This window comes from Periplaneta americana, chromosome 11 (assembly GCF_040183065.1).
Source record: "Periplaneta americana isolate PAMFEO1 chromosome 11, P.americana_PAMFEO1_priV1, whole genome shotgun sequence".
NCBI lineage: Eukaryota > Metazoa > Arthropoda > Insecta > Blattodea > Blattidae > Periplaneta > Periplaneta americana.
The window spans coordinates 160,170,077-160,189,134 of NC_091127.1; the positions used below are offsets into that span (position 1 = coordinate 160,170,077).

The 19,058-nt window shown below is 35.8% G+C and overlaps 1 protein-coding gene across 2 annotated transcripts in view; it reads left to right on the forward strand.

The window, feature by feature from the left end:
- The window catches only part of LOC138709511 (protein obstructor-E-like), a 77,020-nt gene that overhangs the window by 47,754 nt on the left and 10,208 nt on the right, over positions 1 to 19,058 (forward strand). The window contains exons 4-5 of one of the 2 annotated variants that reach the window (XM_069840331.1): positions 561 to 774; positions 17,827 to 18,475. In XM_069840331.1, coding sequence (XP_069696432.1) covers positions 561 to 774; positions 17,827 to 17,899 — 287 coding nt within the window. In that variant the 3' untranslated portion in view covers positions 17,900 to 18,475. Of the gene's footprint in view, positions 1 to 560; positions 775 to 17,826; positions 18,476 to 19,058 lie in introns of those variants that run through there. The other variant, XM_069840330.1, reaches the window with a different exon arrangement.

The window sequence follows — 19,058 nt, forward strand, 5'->3', positions numbered from 1 at the left end:
TACAGAGGGGCAAGCAGAAGCAGGTGGGGGAAATCGGGATGTGACGTAGACAAACAGACGACAGTACCTGTGCGAAAATATGATTCAATATTGAAAGCTCTTTCGTCACTGGAAAACGCGAACATATTTCTGGAACGTACTATACTCGCTAACTCAGTACTGCTTACTATATGCGGCCTTGGTTCTGTGTGGAGGACAGATGGAACTTCATTAGTAGAAGGGGTAGGAGTGAAGTACATTCAAAAACTCAGGTACAATAAAAATTGAAGTAAAAATAAAATGATGTCCCTGTACTAATAAGCACAACTTCTGTCACTGTTTCACGAAATTGTATTTTTGTATCTTTTCTTTTCTTGTTTCTTAATATTCTGTTTATCGTGCCGCATATTTCTTGGTATTTGTTAATTTTATTATCTGCGTTCCTATGTGAAAAGAAACTTTTATCCGAGCTTAAGTTTAGTAGAAATTTAGTATATATTTTCATATAACGTCAGACTGATATTGACTTAAGCTTCGCCTCACAACAAAGTAGTGATCTGTTGCCATGTGTCTTAACTCAGGTAAACTGAAGGACGGGTTCGAGTGCCCTAAAGATGGACAAGTCGACAGAAATGGACAGGCGGTAGCGCATCCAAAGTTTGCGCACCCGGAAGACTGCCAGAAGTTCTACGTGTGCCTGAATGGTGTGCAGCCTCGGGAATTGGGTTGCTCTCTGGGGGAGGTCTACAACGAGGAGGACCAGAAATGCGACGCGCCGGAGAACGTGCCCGGCTGGTAAGTGTGTTAGAAAGTAGTCTTAAAATACTTCATCATAAATTTATTGTAAAGGAATTTGCGTACAGCCTTAGAAAATATTTTTGTGACACATATAATTTATGTCCCAGAAATGAGGTAGTGCGCATGATCAGAGGACGAGCGACCTGGTTCACAAGAGAACGACTAGTTGAGGTAATAAAATTAGTTTGTTTCGTTGTATGTCTGAACATGCGCACTGCCTCCTTTCTGGGACTTATAAAGTATCTGTGCGACAAAACATTTTTCTAAGACTGTAAATATTGTATTTAATTTATGTATTTATTCACACTGCAAGTGGGCAAGCACCCGGTGGCAGTGGTATACACAATATAAACAATACACAATAAAATTACAATACACAATAAAATTACAATACACAATAAATTTACAATACACAATACACAATAGGCCTACAATTTTATACACAATACAATAAGAATACACAATATAATTTAACACAATAATAATAAAAACATTTCAACCTACATTAATATGTATAGGCCCTACATAAGTTTCAATAGTCTTTCACTTTACTCTCATCTCACTCACTGTAGTGGCACTATGACGCATTTCACTGACACTTTAGCACACATTTCACTGACACTATAGAACACATTTCATTGACGCTATAAATTATCACTGATCGGAACTATTCACTGCACTGTAAAACCATAACTTCACTGACTCACCTCGCTTCACTGATACAACAGTTAAAATAAGTCAAATAATTACACCCTTATGTATACTGTACTTATAAACAGAACTACATTTAAACTAAACATTTCTAGTCTAAGACCCTCTTACAAGCTATTTTTAAATAATTTACAATTCAAACCAAGGAAGTAACTCGTCAGGCTAAATAAATACATGTCACCTTAAAAAGTTAAATGTTAAATGTCACCTTAATTTTAATTTGCACTTTATACACAACTTTTTGAATTATCTTGAAACTCCTTAAGGAAGGGCAGCCCTCAAAGACCGCTGCAGGTAGGTCATTCCAATCATTTATAGTTCTATTTAAAAATGAGAATTTACCTACATCCGTTTTCTGTTTCTGTTATGTTGAAATTGCTTTAAACTTAATTCTAATTATACAGTATGTCGTAAGCTTTCTAAAATATTATACTAGAGAGAGAATTATTATTGTGATGAATCAATTTCATTTAAAGATTTAATGATATATATGAGCCCCTTTCTGTGCTAACTTCAGTAATTTCGAATATTAATGAATATTAAAATGTGTGTTTTACGAAATGAGAAATGTAGTTCAGCAAGTGACATACAATTACAGATTCAAGAACTAAAAGTACTCTTAACAACTTTAATTGAGTTTATTTTCTTCTAACACAAAATAAAAAGAATATTATTTATTAAGAGATGTAGGTGAAAGAGCATGACAATGCAAACATGAGTTTCAGCAATAAAATAAAAGAGAGAGAACGTGAAAAAGTTAACAAGTTTATGAGTTATGAGGGAAAAGCTTCATCACTGCACAGTAAACTGCCACCGTTTCGGATTTTGAAAAACAAAATATACATAAATAAATTGTTTTAAATCGTAAAAATATTTTCTTCATATAGTATTTTTTTTATTTTAGTAGGTTATTTTACGACACTCTATCAATATCTCAGGTTATTTAGCGTCCGAATGAGATGAAGATGATAATGCCGGTGAAATGAGTCCGGGGTCCAACACCGAAAGTTGCCCAGCATTTGCTCATATTGGGTTGAAGGAAAACCCCGGAAAAAACCTCAGCCAGGTAACTTGCCCCGACCGGGAATCGAACCCGGGCCACCTGGTTTCGCGGCCAGACGCGCTAACCGTTACTCCACAGATGTGGACTTCATATAGTAGAAGGACAACATTTTATACATACCAATTTTCATAATTGTACAAGATACAGTAATGGAGGAAAAAAAAAAAGTTGAATATTTCCAAAAATTTTACTGCTGCAAGCTGTACCTAACCCCTCAATAGTTTTAAAATATGTAAGGCATTTGACATTATTTTTAAGTTCGTGGTTGTTCTCTATTAACTGGGATGCGAATTAAGATCTATGACGTCTATGACAAAAATCTGCTTTGTGTTCTGAATATCTAGTTTTTAAATTTCTTGTAGTCTGGCCAATATATTTTTGTGTACAATTCTTACAATGAAGGATGTATACTCCACCATTAGCATATTTCTCAGAGTTACAGACATTATTAGAGATAACATTATTGAGTTTGTTACAAGTTTTAGCCTATATTTTAGCCTATATTTTAATTTACTCAGACATTCGAAAGTAACCCAAAATAATAAATCATTAGAATCGTCTATATTTGGTTAGACACGGCAAACCTATGACATCTTGAACGTAAAAACAAGTTCCGGAAGCTCTCATTCAAAATTGAACACCCGGTATTAGCTTTCCAATCTACGGAAGGTCTTCGCTTCTGAAAAGATAATAAAATGCCATCGTATCTGTATAGGTATTTTACCAGTCACAAATTGTTAACGTCTTCATGTCTTTTCTAACTTATTAAAATATCGAATACTTGCCTTTCCCAATAGCATGCATCCATAACGTTTTTTTTAATTAGCTTAACTTTGTTCCTTTCTAGGACGCTAGGTAGGATTACTAGGACAACATATAATTTTATTTTTGTCCTGAGTGTTTTCATATCTATAGCAGTGTTTTTGTGGATTGTATTAAGTTTCTTCTAGAGTATTCCATTAGGAAAGTCCAGGATAACAGAGAGGGTTTGGAATCCAACGGGTTACATCAGCTGCTTGTCTATGCGGATGAGGTGAATATGTTGGAGAAAATCCACAAACGATTAGGGAAAATAAGCAAGTAATGAAATAGGTTTGGAAGTAAATCCCGAAAAGACAAAGTATATGATTATGTTTCGTGACGAGAATATTGTACGAAATGGAAATATACAAATTGGAAATTTATCCTTTGAAGAGGTGGAAAAATTCAAATGCCTGGGAGCAACAGTAACTAATATAAATGATACTAGGGGGGAAATTAAACACAGAATAAATATGGGAAATGCCTGTTATTATTCGGTTGAGAAGCTTTTATCATCCAGTCTGTTGTCAAAAAATCTGAAAGTTAGAATTTATAAAACAGTTATATTAGCGGTTGTTCTGTATGGTTGTGAAACTTGGACTCTCACTCTGAGAGAGGAACATAGGTTAAGGGTGCTTGAGAATAAGGTGCTTAGGGAAATATTTGGGGCTAAGAGGGATGAAGTTACAGGAGAATGAAGAAAGTTACACAACACAGAACTGCACGCATTGTATTCTTCACTTGACAGAATTAGGAACATTAAATGCAGACGTATGAGATGGGCAGGGCATGTAGCACGTATGGGCGAATCCAGAAATGAATATAGAGTGTTAGTTGGGAGGCCGGAGGGAAAAATACCTTTAGGGAGGCCGTGACGTAGATGGGAGGATAATATTAAAATGGATTTGAGGGAGGTGGGATATGATGATAGAGACTGGATTAATCTTGCTCAGGATAGGATAGGGATATGTGAGGGCGGCAATGAACCTCCGGGTTCCTTAAAAGCCAGTAAGTAAGTATTAAGTTTCTTTGACCTGGTACTAGATTAACACGGAACGACTCTCTTTGTATGGGGGCGGTACTACGTCGGGTCTTAGGAAATGAATTCACAACGAAAATATATTATTCAAACGTATGAGAGTGATATCCAAGCAATATTAAAATTAAGTCTTTACTGCTGCGTACAACACGACAAAATATATCGGTTGGGAAACTAAATAATTTTCTTTACGCAGTCGGAATATCTTTAAACGTCTTTGTGGTAGGTCTAATTTGCTTCTGTGCAAAGTCTGTAGTTCGTGTAGAACGGGATGTAAAAATACAGAAGAATGTGACGGCAAATAAATTGCACGAATACCAGATTCGAGGCCAGTGTGAGTGGAAACAAATCGGACCACATTACACAAGCGTCGCACAATCTCGTCCATTATATTGTCTAGAGCCTGGCGTAATGATTTATCGGCAGATTGTGAAATGCATTATGCGAATCAAGCAGGCGTGGTATGAAAATTGTACGACCGCATGTAAGCTATCCAGACATGTAAATGCTGAGGAAATCGAACATGGTTATGATTCCAATCTGAACATCATGCAACCCCTTTTCAATATTTTCGTGACCAAGCATTTTGTACGGAGATTTATCCGATAGCCGAGCGAATATCGTGGAGTGGAACTACCTGGCCACAATATCACGACCACGGATAATGACTTCTCACAGCTTGTGCATAATTTTGCGCGACGGCTGCGATAATTTTTTCATGTAAATGTGTTATACATTGTGTTGAATGATTTAATGACGTTTTACTAATGACAGACTTTCGTAAGCATTGTTACAGTTCTCACTCACAATCACATTCATAGTCGAGAGTTATTTCCTGTACTAGAACCGCTATGAACACCGATGACAGTAGGGACACCTGATGCATATCCGAATTAGAAATAGGCTATTATCCTACTAAATGTCGGGTGTTAGAAAATCTATATATATATAATTTGAACTGGTAATGGAAATTACGGGAAAACGGCTGGACGGATTTTAATAAATGATCCCTCATTTTGAAGCTTGGAACTCAAAGTTTTTAAAAAAAAATAGTAGTTTTCAGTGAAATGTCAATTTTTAAACATAATTTTCCTATTTTCCAAAATCCATCTGTCGTCAGTTTTGAGAACTAGCTAATAGCCGACTTGATATTCCGTTCGCTTTTTTGTAAAGGAAAAGCGAAGCGAGCGTCAAGTCGGCCGTTTGCATTTCAAAATAAAACAAAACACATACTACTGTAAACAATATTACACGAAGGCCATGATCTGCAAGAATGCTGACATATTTAGAGCTCAAATTAAATTGGTTATTAAAAACTTAACTTACTAAAAATAATTTACAGGTTCGATTCTGTAGTGTGTAATTTTCTGGGTACAGCTGTGTATTGGATGTTAAAAACTACAAAACTTGAGGTGGTTTGATGACATTATTACCATTAGAAATGAAATATTATTGTAGTTAATCCCATGATGTGACTATTTTTCATTAATTATACATATTAATGCTATATTGATGATATGAAAGTGAAACGTTTTGAGGTTATATAAGTAGATGTAGAGAATAACGTAAATTAGATTTTGATTTCTGTATGTTACTGAGTGGCGGCTAAATAGTATATATACTATATGTTACTGAAAGCTATAAAACTTACGTAAGATAATATTATTAAAAATCAAATATTTTTTAAATTATTAATCAAGTGGGGTTGGGTCTTTTTCATATATTTAATGGGGGTGTGGTGTCGATATTTATATGCGTGGTTCTCTTCAATATTGGCTCGAGAGAGAGTATCTTTCATTATTATGGAAGCAAATAACTTTCAGAATGTCTGATATTCTTCATTGAAAATAAATCTGAACAATTTTTACAGTATTTGAACGTCTAATGAGCTTAGTTTGCAGCATTTGCTGCAAACTAAGTTCATTAGACGTTCAAATAAACATTTTTCAGATTTATTTTCAATGAAGAATGCGAGAGATCCTTTTAGGTCTTAATTTTCTTTTCCCCTCCACACCATTTCCTTAAGTCACACTGATTTTTCACCTTGTTTTCCCTCTTCATTCATCACAGCTTCCTGCTCTATCTCCTACCTCCATCACTCTCTTCAGAATGATCCCCAGCTGCTGTCCACTATTTTCCTTCGACTGCACTGAGGTCATGTTCTCCTGCGTTTGTTGAATTCCAATTTGCATTACTCCTACTTCTTCAGATGACGTCATTGCCTGCTTTCCTGGCACTTCTTCTGAACTCATCACTTCCATACATGTCTCACTGTTCTGGTATACACTGACCATATTCATGTACTAACCTCGCCTTTCGCCACGATATTCTTGATTTTTCCCTTCAAAATTTTCCTTTTTTTCCCCCTTTTTTCTAAGCCTACATCCTGATCCTTTAAGCTTACTAGGCACTCTTCTACACTAAAAACCAAATTGTTTATCTTAATTTGTCCTTGATAAGTCTCGCGAAATGTCCATTCCTTCGTGCTGATTTAAGAAAAGGGAATAAAACTCTTCTTCCACTATGTCTTTATTTTAATATCCTTTTGCTAATTACGCATCCAAAATTAATTTTAATACATTAATCAACCGATGTTTAACTATACTATTATATTATTTACCTGTGATAAAGGGAAACCATGTGAAACTACACCTTTCCTTGACAGTCTTTTGTCTCTGCATACCACCGAACAACATGGACACGCTCCCTAGGAATCGCCATTTTACAAATGGTTCATTTCTGCAGCACTTACTATGGCTGTGGCGTGTACTACGAAATTGCTACATAAACTTTTTGAGTTTGCGATTATTTTCCGACCAGAATCACAGCTAAATACATTCTGACGTTAATTTAAAAATAAACTTCCAATGTTGGAGGTTCACGGTAGACACGCTGTATTATGTTATAATATGAATACTTAAAAACGAAATTGAATGTGGAAATCGAAAATATGTAAAATTATAACACACCAACTAGTACAAGACATCATTTTATTTTTACTTCAATTTTTATTGTACCTGAGTTTTTGAATGTACTTCACTCCCACCCCTTCTACTAATGAAGTTCAACCGTCCTCCACACAGATCCAAGACCGCATATACAGTCATAGTAAACAGTACGTTCCAAAAATATGTTCGCGTTTTCCGGTGACGAAAGAGCTTTCAATATTGAATCATTTTCGGACAGGTACTGTCGTCCATTTGCCTACGTCGTATCCCGGTTTCCCCCCCCCCTCCACCAGCTTTTATTCGCCAGCTGTCTTAGCTCTTTTCTGAGAACATTAATTTCTGTTAGGAATTGGACACCTACGTAATATTATGCAATTGTTTAGAATAACGTAAGTAAAAGGGGCTCGTTAAGTAATTAACTGCCACGTGATTTCCTCCCTTTCTACGACCCTACGACATAACCACTTGGACGGACCGTAGATAGTATGTCTGAGTAATTTTATCTTTTCGGATCGGGCAGAAGTGAAGATTGAATTTACTGTACGTAAGGTACTTTTTTATAGAGTAGGTACAGAATTATTTCAACATGAGTTACTAGTACGAAGGACGAAACTGGTAATTGGGATTAGGTACAATAGTCTATAGTGCGATAATATACACATTAGAACTGAAGTCTGTATCGAAATGAACGGCCACCATTTTAAAAAAATGTATTTAAATATCCATATTATGATTATTTTTCAATTTAACTTCATCCTGTATATTGTACGCTAATGTGCTGTAGACAGTATAATATACACTGCATAATTAATACGTCCACATGGACAGCTCAGTTCGTGAGTAAAAACACTGATTGTTAATACTGTGTTGTATTTTGATTAAACAAAAACCTAATGAAAATGATCAAACTCAAAAGCGCAATGTTTCCTAGTTTACGTAAATGGATGAACTACTTTTCTTTCCTCCTATACGTAGTAAAGTGATTTGTTTGTATATTACGCCAGTATCATCGAACTCTAGTCGTGGAAGGGGGTAGCAAACAGCGTTGATCCAGAGGTATAGGCAAGTTAATATTAAAAATGTTAGTAAAAATAAAATGATGTCCCTGTATATCACATGCATAATAATGGTTGTTTTACTCAATGCGTTTACCGCGATTTGAATAGTCCCAATTTATATCTATTCAAAACTCGAAAAACGTGATCTCGTTTCGAAATACCGGTAGCGGCGGAATGCTGCAATCAGTTGGTTCATCATCCCACGTCGAACACGCAGTCAACATGGCAGACCAGTTCTAGAACATGACGTGTAATAGCCTGTATTAACTTAGAGTCATAAACAACACCGATGGCGCAAACAGCTCTTGCGTGAAATCTTCCCCATTAAATGTAGCAAGCACATATTATTGTGAGGTATAAACTCTCCAAGAGCCTCAAGCTAGGGAGGAACAAACTTCACGAACATCAGAAACGCATCAATAAGCTGTTAAGTCTGGGTAATATGATCGCAGACGGAACAGTGACCTTATACTGCACAGTATTTTGTATACACGTAGGTTTGGTAGTAAAAACGGATAATTACAAATTACATAAAATGTTACAGACTTATAAACATTTTAGGAGTTATGCAATAAATGTATGATCGTAAATTATAATCTGATATCGTTAGACCTTCAATGACTCAAACCTCGTGTAGCTTTTGAGATAAGAAATGAGATTTATTATATGTTTAATGAATTTCAGTAATTTTGTTCACGGACATGACTATTAAATTTAATACAATTTAATCGGTTCTTTTTCTAATTATACAACTGAAGGGGTGAGAATGAGACAGTGAAAAGCCATGCTTGTAACAATTTTTTTTGTACGAGTTAACTTTTTACACATATGAGGAAGATACTAGTAAAATATTATAAAAATGACTCAACAAATGACGTATGTATACGCCGAAGAAATTATGATACCGCATCTAATAGCATTAGGCTCTAAGGGTGCTATGCATAGGCATTTCGCTAGCCCGCGCTACGAGCGTGCTAAACTAGCCCGGGTATCAAGTGATTACTTGTACAGGATTCATATCATATATCGCTAACATTGGTTTATGAATATGAAAAACGTTAGTTCGCTGATCATCCACCGGAAGCCAGCGCTAAGAATGTCTATGAATATGGCCCTAAACCTTTAATACGTTCTACTGTAAAATCTAGTCTCTGTGACTTAGGACTAGGCTTCGTATTCCAGCTACCTATAAACTGGAATGACGTTGCTTGATTCGAAGTATATGTGACGTCACAGCGCTGGTACAGGTACGTTCGTATACAAAATAGTTGCCCATCCTCTGTCCTCTTCCTCTAGAAAGTCGAAACCGGGACGCAGTCATAGTGAGTAGTCTTATCGATCACTGCTCTTACTAGACGTATTATTTTAATAACTACATCTTTGTGGCTGATCGAAGGATCATTGCAGACGTAAAAATGCCTTAGGTTAGACGCTCAAGCGTGTAATATTGCAGGATATACCGGATGTTCATTTCAAAGTCACGACGTCACTGTTGTTGGGTCACAGATTTGAACAGAGTTTCAGCTTATATGTTAGAGAAGTTGCCTATTATTCAAGGCGTTCTTCAATCTGAACTTGAGAACGTGTATGGTATAACTTGAACGTCGTAGCAACAGATGGCGGTCTGTACGGTCTGTGTGCTACCATCACAGTCTACTATATACAGTCGCGAAGCTCGAGGTGATTTTTTGCAAATCTCGTGATAAAGCGCTCCAAGCGGTTAGCAACTAGAAACAATCACGGTCGACGGTCGACTTTGGACTGAATCGTATTTCCATCGAGTGCTAGCTCGTTGCATATTTCACATTGATGCTTGTGAAATGTTCGTTATTGGTTGTAATGAAAATGTTAATGGCTAAAATACAATAATTGGAATAATATTTTACTAGAGACGTAGAAAAATCAAGTTCGTTTTAATGAAATTTATTGATCACATTTTATTTTCAATTCTGGTGGGATTATTATTGCTTAGGCCTACTTTTTTTTTCAAAGGATATGTTTTTAATTATAGCTGTTAATTTTGTTGTTATTTTTATTTGTTACTTTACTAGAGACGTAGAAAAAGTCTGCTACAATAAAATTTATTAATCACGTTTTATTTCCAATTCTGGTGTGATTATTATTGCTTAACCTCATCCCACTTTAACTACGTAAGCCTACACTACAAGTACCGTTACACATAAGTTAATCCATTAATTCATATTTCCATTATTATTGTTGTAAAAGGAAATGCAAATTAATATTTATTGGTTTCATAGTTAATTTCGCTATAATCTTGAATGAGTGAAGCGATTATAGTAAATTTCAGTTCGTTTTGCACAAACAAAAATAATATTAACCTATTTCTTGCAGGTACCTTCGAGTTTATGGTGGAATTTAATATACTTCATTAAACTAATAATTGACTTTATGCATTTAACATTTCAATAATGGAAGGAAGGTGTTAATTTTTCCAAAAGAACACAACGAAAGTGTAACATATTTTGTCGGCTGCTAGGAGAGAGATCTGCGATGATGAGGCGATAATAGCGATCCTAGTGGTGGGCAACTATCCATGTTTGCATTTTTACTACATATTGAGCTTCGCGACTGTATATAGTAGACTGTGCTACCATAACCTCTTTCGAACTGTGTTTTGCGCCGGCAAGTCGTACGCAGGGTATTTGTTATCATCGGTTGCGTACGATAACATTCCACAACACAAATCAAATGCTCCGTGTCCATGCTAACCGTCGAAGTTAATGTCAACAAATACGTAAGTAATCGTCTTAACCCTCTCCCCATATCCCGACAGTACGTATTACCAAACAGTTCACATTCCTGCCACTACCGGCGTTACCGTACGTATCGGTACGTACTCTTCAGAATGAACGCCGTACTTGCTAGGCAACTTCTCTGCCTCATAGGTTATACACCTGAGCTGTGGAAGTGCAGGAAGATTGAATTCTCTAGGCTCATCGGCTAGCCACATGACAGCATACAGCGAGCCATGACACACTTTGAACTGAACACCCAGTAGTTGAGGATATTTGAAATAATATTTTCACTGTCAATAGGCTATAGACACTACATTATAAATTGTGTAAATAAAGGTAAACGTAACAAAACAGTGCATTGACAGACACTGCAATACAAAAAGTACAGAAAGTGTGTTGAATGTAATCCAAAAGTAAAAAAAAATCTGAAAATTATGAAGATATTAACTCGACGTTTAGCATGGATTTGTGCAGAGTACCATGATGTTCAATGCCAACATCCCAATTAATAAATTAAATAATGTACATTTTAGAGAGCATTGCATTCTCCACTTAACATAATTAGGAACATTAAATTCAGACGTTTGAGATGGGCAGGGCATGTAGCACGTATGGGCGAATCCAGAAAACCATATAGAGTGTTAGTTGGGAGGCCGGAGGGAAAAAGACTTTTCGGGAAGCCGAGACGTAGATGGGAAGATAATATTAAAATGGATTTGAGGGAGGTGGGATATGATGATAGAGAATGGATTAATCTTACTCAGGATAGGGACCGATGGCGGGCTTATGTGAGGGAGGCAATGAACCTGCGGGCTCCCTAAAAGCCATTTATAAGTAAGTAAGTAAATGATGGGCTTAATCTGTTCAGTTCGATTTGTTTTAACTCTGCAGTACTCGCGTAGGGCAGAGTCGGGTAGTATCGGACATCGGGTAATATCGGACAGTGCGTTTCTTTCATCTACCGCCATATGGTAGTACCTGAATGACATGGTTACGTTTATCTATGCGATATCACAGAAACGTAACCACGTCAATCAGGTACTATCATCGTGTGGTAGATGAAAGAAACTCACTGTCCGATATTACCCGATGTCCGATACTACCCGACTCTCCCCTACTACTTTTTCGTAACATATTCAGTCGCGTGGGGGACAGCTGTCTTGCTTTAGAGAACGAATTTGAACATTCTTTTCAATATGAATGGTTACATAAATGTGTTACTATGGAGTATACACAGTTTATTTATAATAATAGTTTTGAAACAGTATTAATTTATTTGTAATTAGTAGATAATTATTTATGTGTAAATTTGAAATACTTGCAGCGATATTTTACTACTTAATTAACTTATTATTCCCAGAACATGAATTTTACCAGCAATCGAAAAGTATTGGGAGTAAATTTAAATAAGGAACAAAGAAAAGTTTCCTTCCCAGGCAGGATTCGAACCACGAAAGTCTTAGTTACCAGTCTATCGTGCTCTGGAGTGAACAAGGCTCTGAAATCAGCTACAAGGGTCGGTCCGGTTTTTTTTGCCACTACTTTACATAAGAAGTAGTACTGCCAATCTACTACAGTTTAAAATTGTTTGGATAAATGTTTCAAGATGGTATGAATGGGATATATGTAAATGTTACCATCGTCCTGGCTGGACAATGACTGCTTTCACAAAAAAGTCTTTGGACTAAGGTTGGTATATAAAAACCACTGAAAATTTCCACTCCTATAACATAGACCTATGGTCTTTTTTCCCTAACAACTAATTCAGCAAATGGCCACTACAATAAGCTCACAATATGATTAATATCTCAAATTTGCATTTTTTGGACTATGGTTCTTTAAAAAAAAAACCTTCATTTGATACAGTACTCAAATTGCTTTGCTAGTACTAAAGTCAGTAGTAGATATTACTAAGTTGAATGTATTTGACGCAATGAGATCATTATCCTCCAGAGAAGTCAATCACAACTCTTTAATTTAGGAATTACTGTAATTATTCCCACAGCAAAAATCAATATTTCCATTTTGAACTGTAAAAATGTAAATACGGGCGTTGATAAAAATGTTGTGTGCAGTGCAAATGCATTTGAAATAAAAAAAAAAAGATTGAAATTAGAAGCTGAATGTTCAGATATTTGGTGAGCTAAATTGTATCAAAAACAAACACCCATATAATGCAATGTGCGGGAAAATAAAGCAAAATTTATGCGCTTTTGCCATGTGCCTGGACGGGTTATGCGTCATAAATGAATCGCGAGTACAATACCAAAGCTGTTAATCGCTTTAAAATTCGATGTTAATTACATCTGAACACATCCAGCTAACGAGACCGGTAAATACCTTCGTACATAGCGAATTGCTTTCAGTTATAATGTGGACAGTAGACTCGCTATTATTTATTATTCCAGTAATTTCTGCTAGTTGTATGAATGTGCTAAAACAGAGACTATATTCATGGAACACAAATCGTGTGATCCATTTATTTTAGCAGACAGTATATCTGCACAGACCGTATCATCGGATTTCTTCTTATTCGCACGAGACTAGTCTAAAAAAAGTGTAAGGATAATTTTTTTATGATCAGCGAGGCATGTGGAGATCTTTGAATAATAATAATAATAATAATAATAATAATAATAATAATAATAATAATAATAAACCACCTCTGTGGTGTAGGGGTCACCATGCTGGTCCCTTATGCAGAAGATCCGGGTTCGATTCCCGGTCGAGTTGAATTTCTTGGTTGAGTTTTTTCAGAGTTTTCCCTCAACAGTAAGACAAATGCCAGGAAATTCGGGCCACAACATCCTTGAGTATCACCGGTCTCATTCATCACCGAAATCATACGCATAACCAGAGACCGGAAATTTAGGCATTATGAATCATTAAAAGGCATCATAAATAGCTAAAATAGGCAGGCAAAAGGCATTACAATTATCTAAAATACGCAATAGAAGGCAATAACAAAAACCTTGCACTTACCACAAACAGATTTCGGCAGCAAGAAAAGTTTTACATAAGTCGGATGCAAATTGAGATTTTCGACTCGATGTTGTAATTACTGTCGGAAGCAAAAATCATTGTAGCCTTGTCAAATAAACACAAGCGATAATTAAAACGCTTACTGTTATACATTTTTACACGGCAGCACTCATTGCTGCAAAGAGAATATGAACGACTGAAAGACAATAATATACATTCGGTGAAGTCACTTTCATTGTAGCGGTTATAGAAATAAATCAAAATATATCTGTAGGCAATTTTTAATCATAAATTAATAAGTAGTAGATAAATAATCAAATAAAGGCAAAAAAAGCATTTATTTTGTAAATTAGGCATTTACATAAAAAAAGGCAGAAAAGGGCGGCATAAAACTGTGACGTTTCAATCACAAAGGTATAATTCATACAGTTTTACTTTCAAAATGAAGATAGATTTAACATATTAAAAAAGGCATTCTGCCAAAGTTCCGGTCTCTGCTCATAACAAATCAGTAATACATATACAGTCGCCATCTAGTTCACAACAATAGAACCAGTCTCAACAATAGTACACAGGCCTTCGGATTTCATCCAGAAGATTAACTCGCGATATGACCAGAGATGTTAAAGCGAGTATAAATAACACAGAGAGATAATAATAATAATAATAATAATAATAATAATAATAATAATAATAATAATAATACGAAGAATATAAATTTCTCTTAACTCATCCTATGATTTGTTATAGGCTAAATAATTACTTAATGTGCTAAGTTAAACACTGTCATAACATTCTCCATGTGATCCTTGTGTGCTGGTAGAAGAGCTCATGTTCCTACACTCAAAAGCCGAATGGTGCCAATGGGGAGATTCGTCACCCCTTAACTGCAACAATGTCGTCACATTATAAAACCGAGTCAGTGCTCTGAAATGCTTTCTCTTGTTGCTGAAGTGGCGTGAGCAACCTCTCACTTTTCAGACAGCGGGTTGAGCTCGAATCTCGTGCAGTGCGCTGCTCTAGGCTGAGTCTATAACCTCGATTAAGTTGGATGATTGCAATCTCTTGTTTCTGAAAGCGACTCTAATCGTTATATGGTTTCGACTTTTCACATTAGGTCCAACAGGACAGCCCAATCATATTCTACGATACTAAGACAATATTACCATTAATGACCATCAATCTGTAAATCTCGTTTCAGCCTCTTGAAAATGCACATTTTACGAACCACCGCTTCTTCGTTTCGTTACATTCCGCTTATTCGTGATTGTTTTCTTATTTGGTTATTTTCCACTAGTTTGTTACGCATTATTTTATGCTAATGAAAATTTGTTGAGAAGCTTTCGTCATCCAATATGCTGAAAGTTAGAATTTATAAAACAGTTATAATACCGGTTGTTCTGTATGGTTGTGAAACTTGGACTCTCACTTTGAGAGAGAAACAGAGGTTAAGGGTGTTTGAGAATAAGATGCTTAGGAAAATATTTGGGGCTAAGAGGGATGAAGTTACAGGAGAATGGAGAAAGTTACATAACGCAGAACTGCACGCATTGTATTCTTCACGTGACATAATTAGGAACATTAAATCCAGACGTTTGAGATGGATAGGGCATGTAGCACGTATGGACGAATCTAGAAATACATATAGAATGTTAGTTGGGAAGCCGGAGGGAAAAGACTTTGGGGAAGCCGAGACGTAGATGGGAGGATAATATTAAAATGAATTTGAGGGAGATGGGATATGATGATAGAAACTGGATTAATCTTGATCAGGATAGTGACCGATGGCGGGCTTATGTGAGGGTGGCAACGAACCTTTGGGTTCTCTAAAAGCCATAAGTAAGTAAGTAAGTAAGTAAGTAAGTAAGTAAGTAAGTAATGCAAATGTGTTTCCTTTTTTCCTGCGTCATAGATCGACAATGTTATCATCGATCTAAATTTTGAAGAGTAGCTGTTAGTAACTGACGAAAAAGATGATGTTGATAATAATGATGATTAGAGTGGTGATAGTTGTGATGGAGTCAATACGTAGCACCGAAACTTTGGTTGTTTCTATATACAGTACTGTATGCAGCACTATTAAAAAAAAAAACGAAACAAATATGTAGCACCAAGCTCAACAACGTTCATTTCTTAAATACATATAACTAATGTTTTAGATTGTCCATTAAATTCGGTATATTGAGTTCTGTGTATGCCCCCACTGTGGTTAGAGCGCTGGGCTTATCCTGTGGACCCAGGTTTGATCCTCGACCTACTCCGAATTTATAACTTGTGTTGGGCAAGCCCGTGGTCCAGGTAACACAGGGTTTTCTCCAGAAGCTCCGGTTCTGTGGCTCCCAACAAATCTCCATCATCATCTTATGTCATCACGGGTGTAGCGTAGACAAGCCTCCTATGGCGCACCATGGACAATGACTCTGTCTTTGATATGGTTGAATGACGAACAATCAAGTACCCGCCATCAGTAAAAGAAAACTGACTGAGCATATTGGGAATCAATTCAGTAGTTCTCCCAAAATACGCTATGAAATGTTTCGTATTATAAAATATTTTATGCTCGACCATGCCGAAATGTAGTAATTATACACCTGGTAGCAGTCCTTTAATGCATGTCATTAAAGTACACCTATTCATTAAAGTTCAGGTTTTCGATTATTCTCGGATATGCAATCGAAAGACAACTACCGAAAGGTCACGGAGGCTGGAAATCCAATACTGTCGCAGAAGGTTATGTTCTGTTACTATAATAATTAGCGTTAATTGTATATAATATTCAAATAAATTCAATTTGACATCTCGTTTTTCAATGTCGAATTCAATTTCAAGGTTATATTAAGACATGTTTATCTTACTCTCTAGATTATATCAAGGTCGTCGATATTCGTTTCCCGAAAAAATCAATACTTTCGCGTCTGCGCACATCTCACAATTCATAAGGTAGGCAATTGCACTCACTCACATAACAATAACATGAATATTTATGAATAATTTCAAGTTAGAAATATGGTCGCGCATAAAAAGTCGTATGAAACTTGCCTATAATGGCAATTAAGACGCTCGTATGAAAATTATTAAACTCGCTTGCGCTCGTTTCATAAACAAACATACTCGCGTCTTAATTACTACCATTATAGGCTCGTTGCATAATGTACTATTTTTTTCTCTAAAAGGAAACAAAAACGAGCAAAATTGTATTAAACTATTTTCTTTGAAATATCTCAAGGAATAAACCTTCGAAATTAATAACATTACTTAGTGTCCATCCTGTGTGTATTGTCTAGAGAAAATGTAATGCACATTACAATAATATACAAATTACTATACTATTTCGAAAATTCGCCCCCTCAACTGAAAAGCTAGAAATGGTAATGTCTAAGAATATAGCTACTAAGCTATATTACATATAATTATTAACTTCTGACATAAACTATTTAAAAAATTAAGTAAGGGTTTTCGTGTACACATTACTAAGGTGCTTAGAAAATAGGGAGGTAGAACTCCCAATTTTACGAGGTAGTGGTACGCTCTGGCCGAGGAATTGATATGCAAGTATAAATTAATTATATGTAATTTAACATGTTCTACATAATTGGAGGTAATTATTAAGTTGCAGTAATATGTTTGGTAGATTGTTTTAAAATATGGAATTTGAAAATGGATTTATAACATTGCATCTCCTTTTTTGCAGTGAGGACTGGTACAAAGATAACCCCGAAGTGAACAACAAGAACAGCAAAGGAAAGAAGCAAAGAAGAAAGTAATTCCTACTCTGGAGTGTGATATTTTGTGACGTAAACTTTCTATGTCACATTTGTGATAGTTGCATAAGTATCAGGAATGAAATTGCTTGTAACGTCACGTTGGTTTCTTTGGTGACCATCTTCATAGGGATTAAATTCATGGAGGTAGAAGTTTGTTACATGAATCGACATCGCACAGCACATCTACTGTGATACCTTCGTAACAAGAAAGTCAATGACAACGAGATTAAAATTTTCATAATTTCTTCTAAAAATGTGTCATTTAAATTCAAGCAAATCAATAAGTGAAAGTAATTTAATAATGAAAATATTTCGAGAACCTGGTGTTAGTATTACATTTCATCATTTAAGAATGTTATTCCACTCGAAAATTTATACGTTAAAATGTTTTATAACTCCACATAATTCTGGAAACCTCAGAATACAATATGAGTCATCAGGTATAGACAGTTATGGATCTTATCTCAGGCTTCGAGACTTGAGACCCGATACAATAAGTTTACTGTGCATGTACTATAGGTTGTTGACTCGCTGCAGGTAGTGAAAGGTAGAGATGTGTTGAGGTAACAACGTTGCTGTTTAGAATAGAGTACGGTAGTATGGGGAAACACACACATGTGTATATTCTGAAAGTAAATATACATTACACAATGACAATGTCAAAATAATGTGAAAAGCATTTATTCTCCTGTCTTTTATAGGCATTTGTGTTTAATTATACACAGTGTTAATAGTGGAAATAAACGTGTAGAAATTTTAATTTCTTCATTTATCCTATTGGTCGTCTTTAGGAAGTACATTTATAGTACCGAATTGCAATGTACTACAAGATACATTCTCAGTGTCTCAAACGTAAATCTTTTTCGGTTATCTGCCAAAGTTTGTACTGTAGAAAGCTGCGCTCTACGTCGCATGACGTGATAGGAGCAAAACGAAAAAGCCTAACATCATCGCAGTCTCTAAGAGACAGTGTTTTATTCTAGGGTGACTCTATGTCCACTAATTTGCTGTTTATATTACACAATGTTCCATATCCGTTATTTTTACATAAAATTGATTTCCACTTCTGTTTCATACGTCCAGTACCCGGTATACTTGGTGTCTCATAAATTCTCCGTGTCATTTCAACTAATTTGAGGGCTTCCGGCATCTCTTGCTC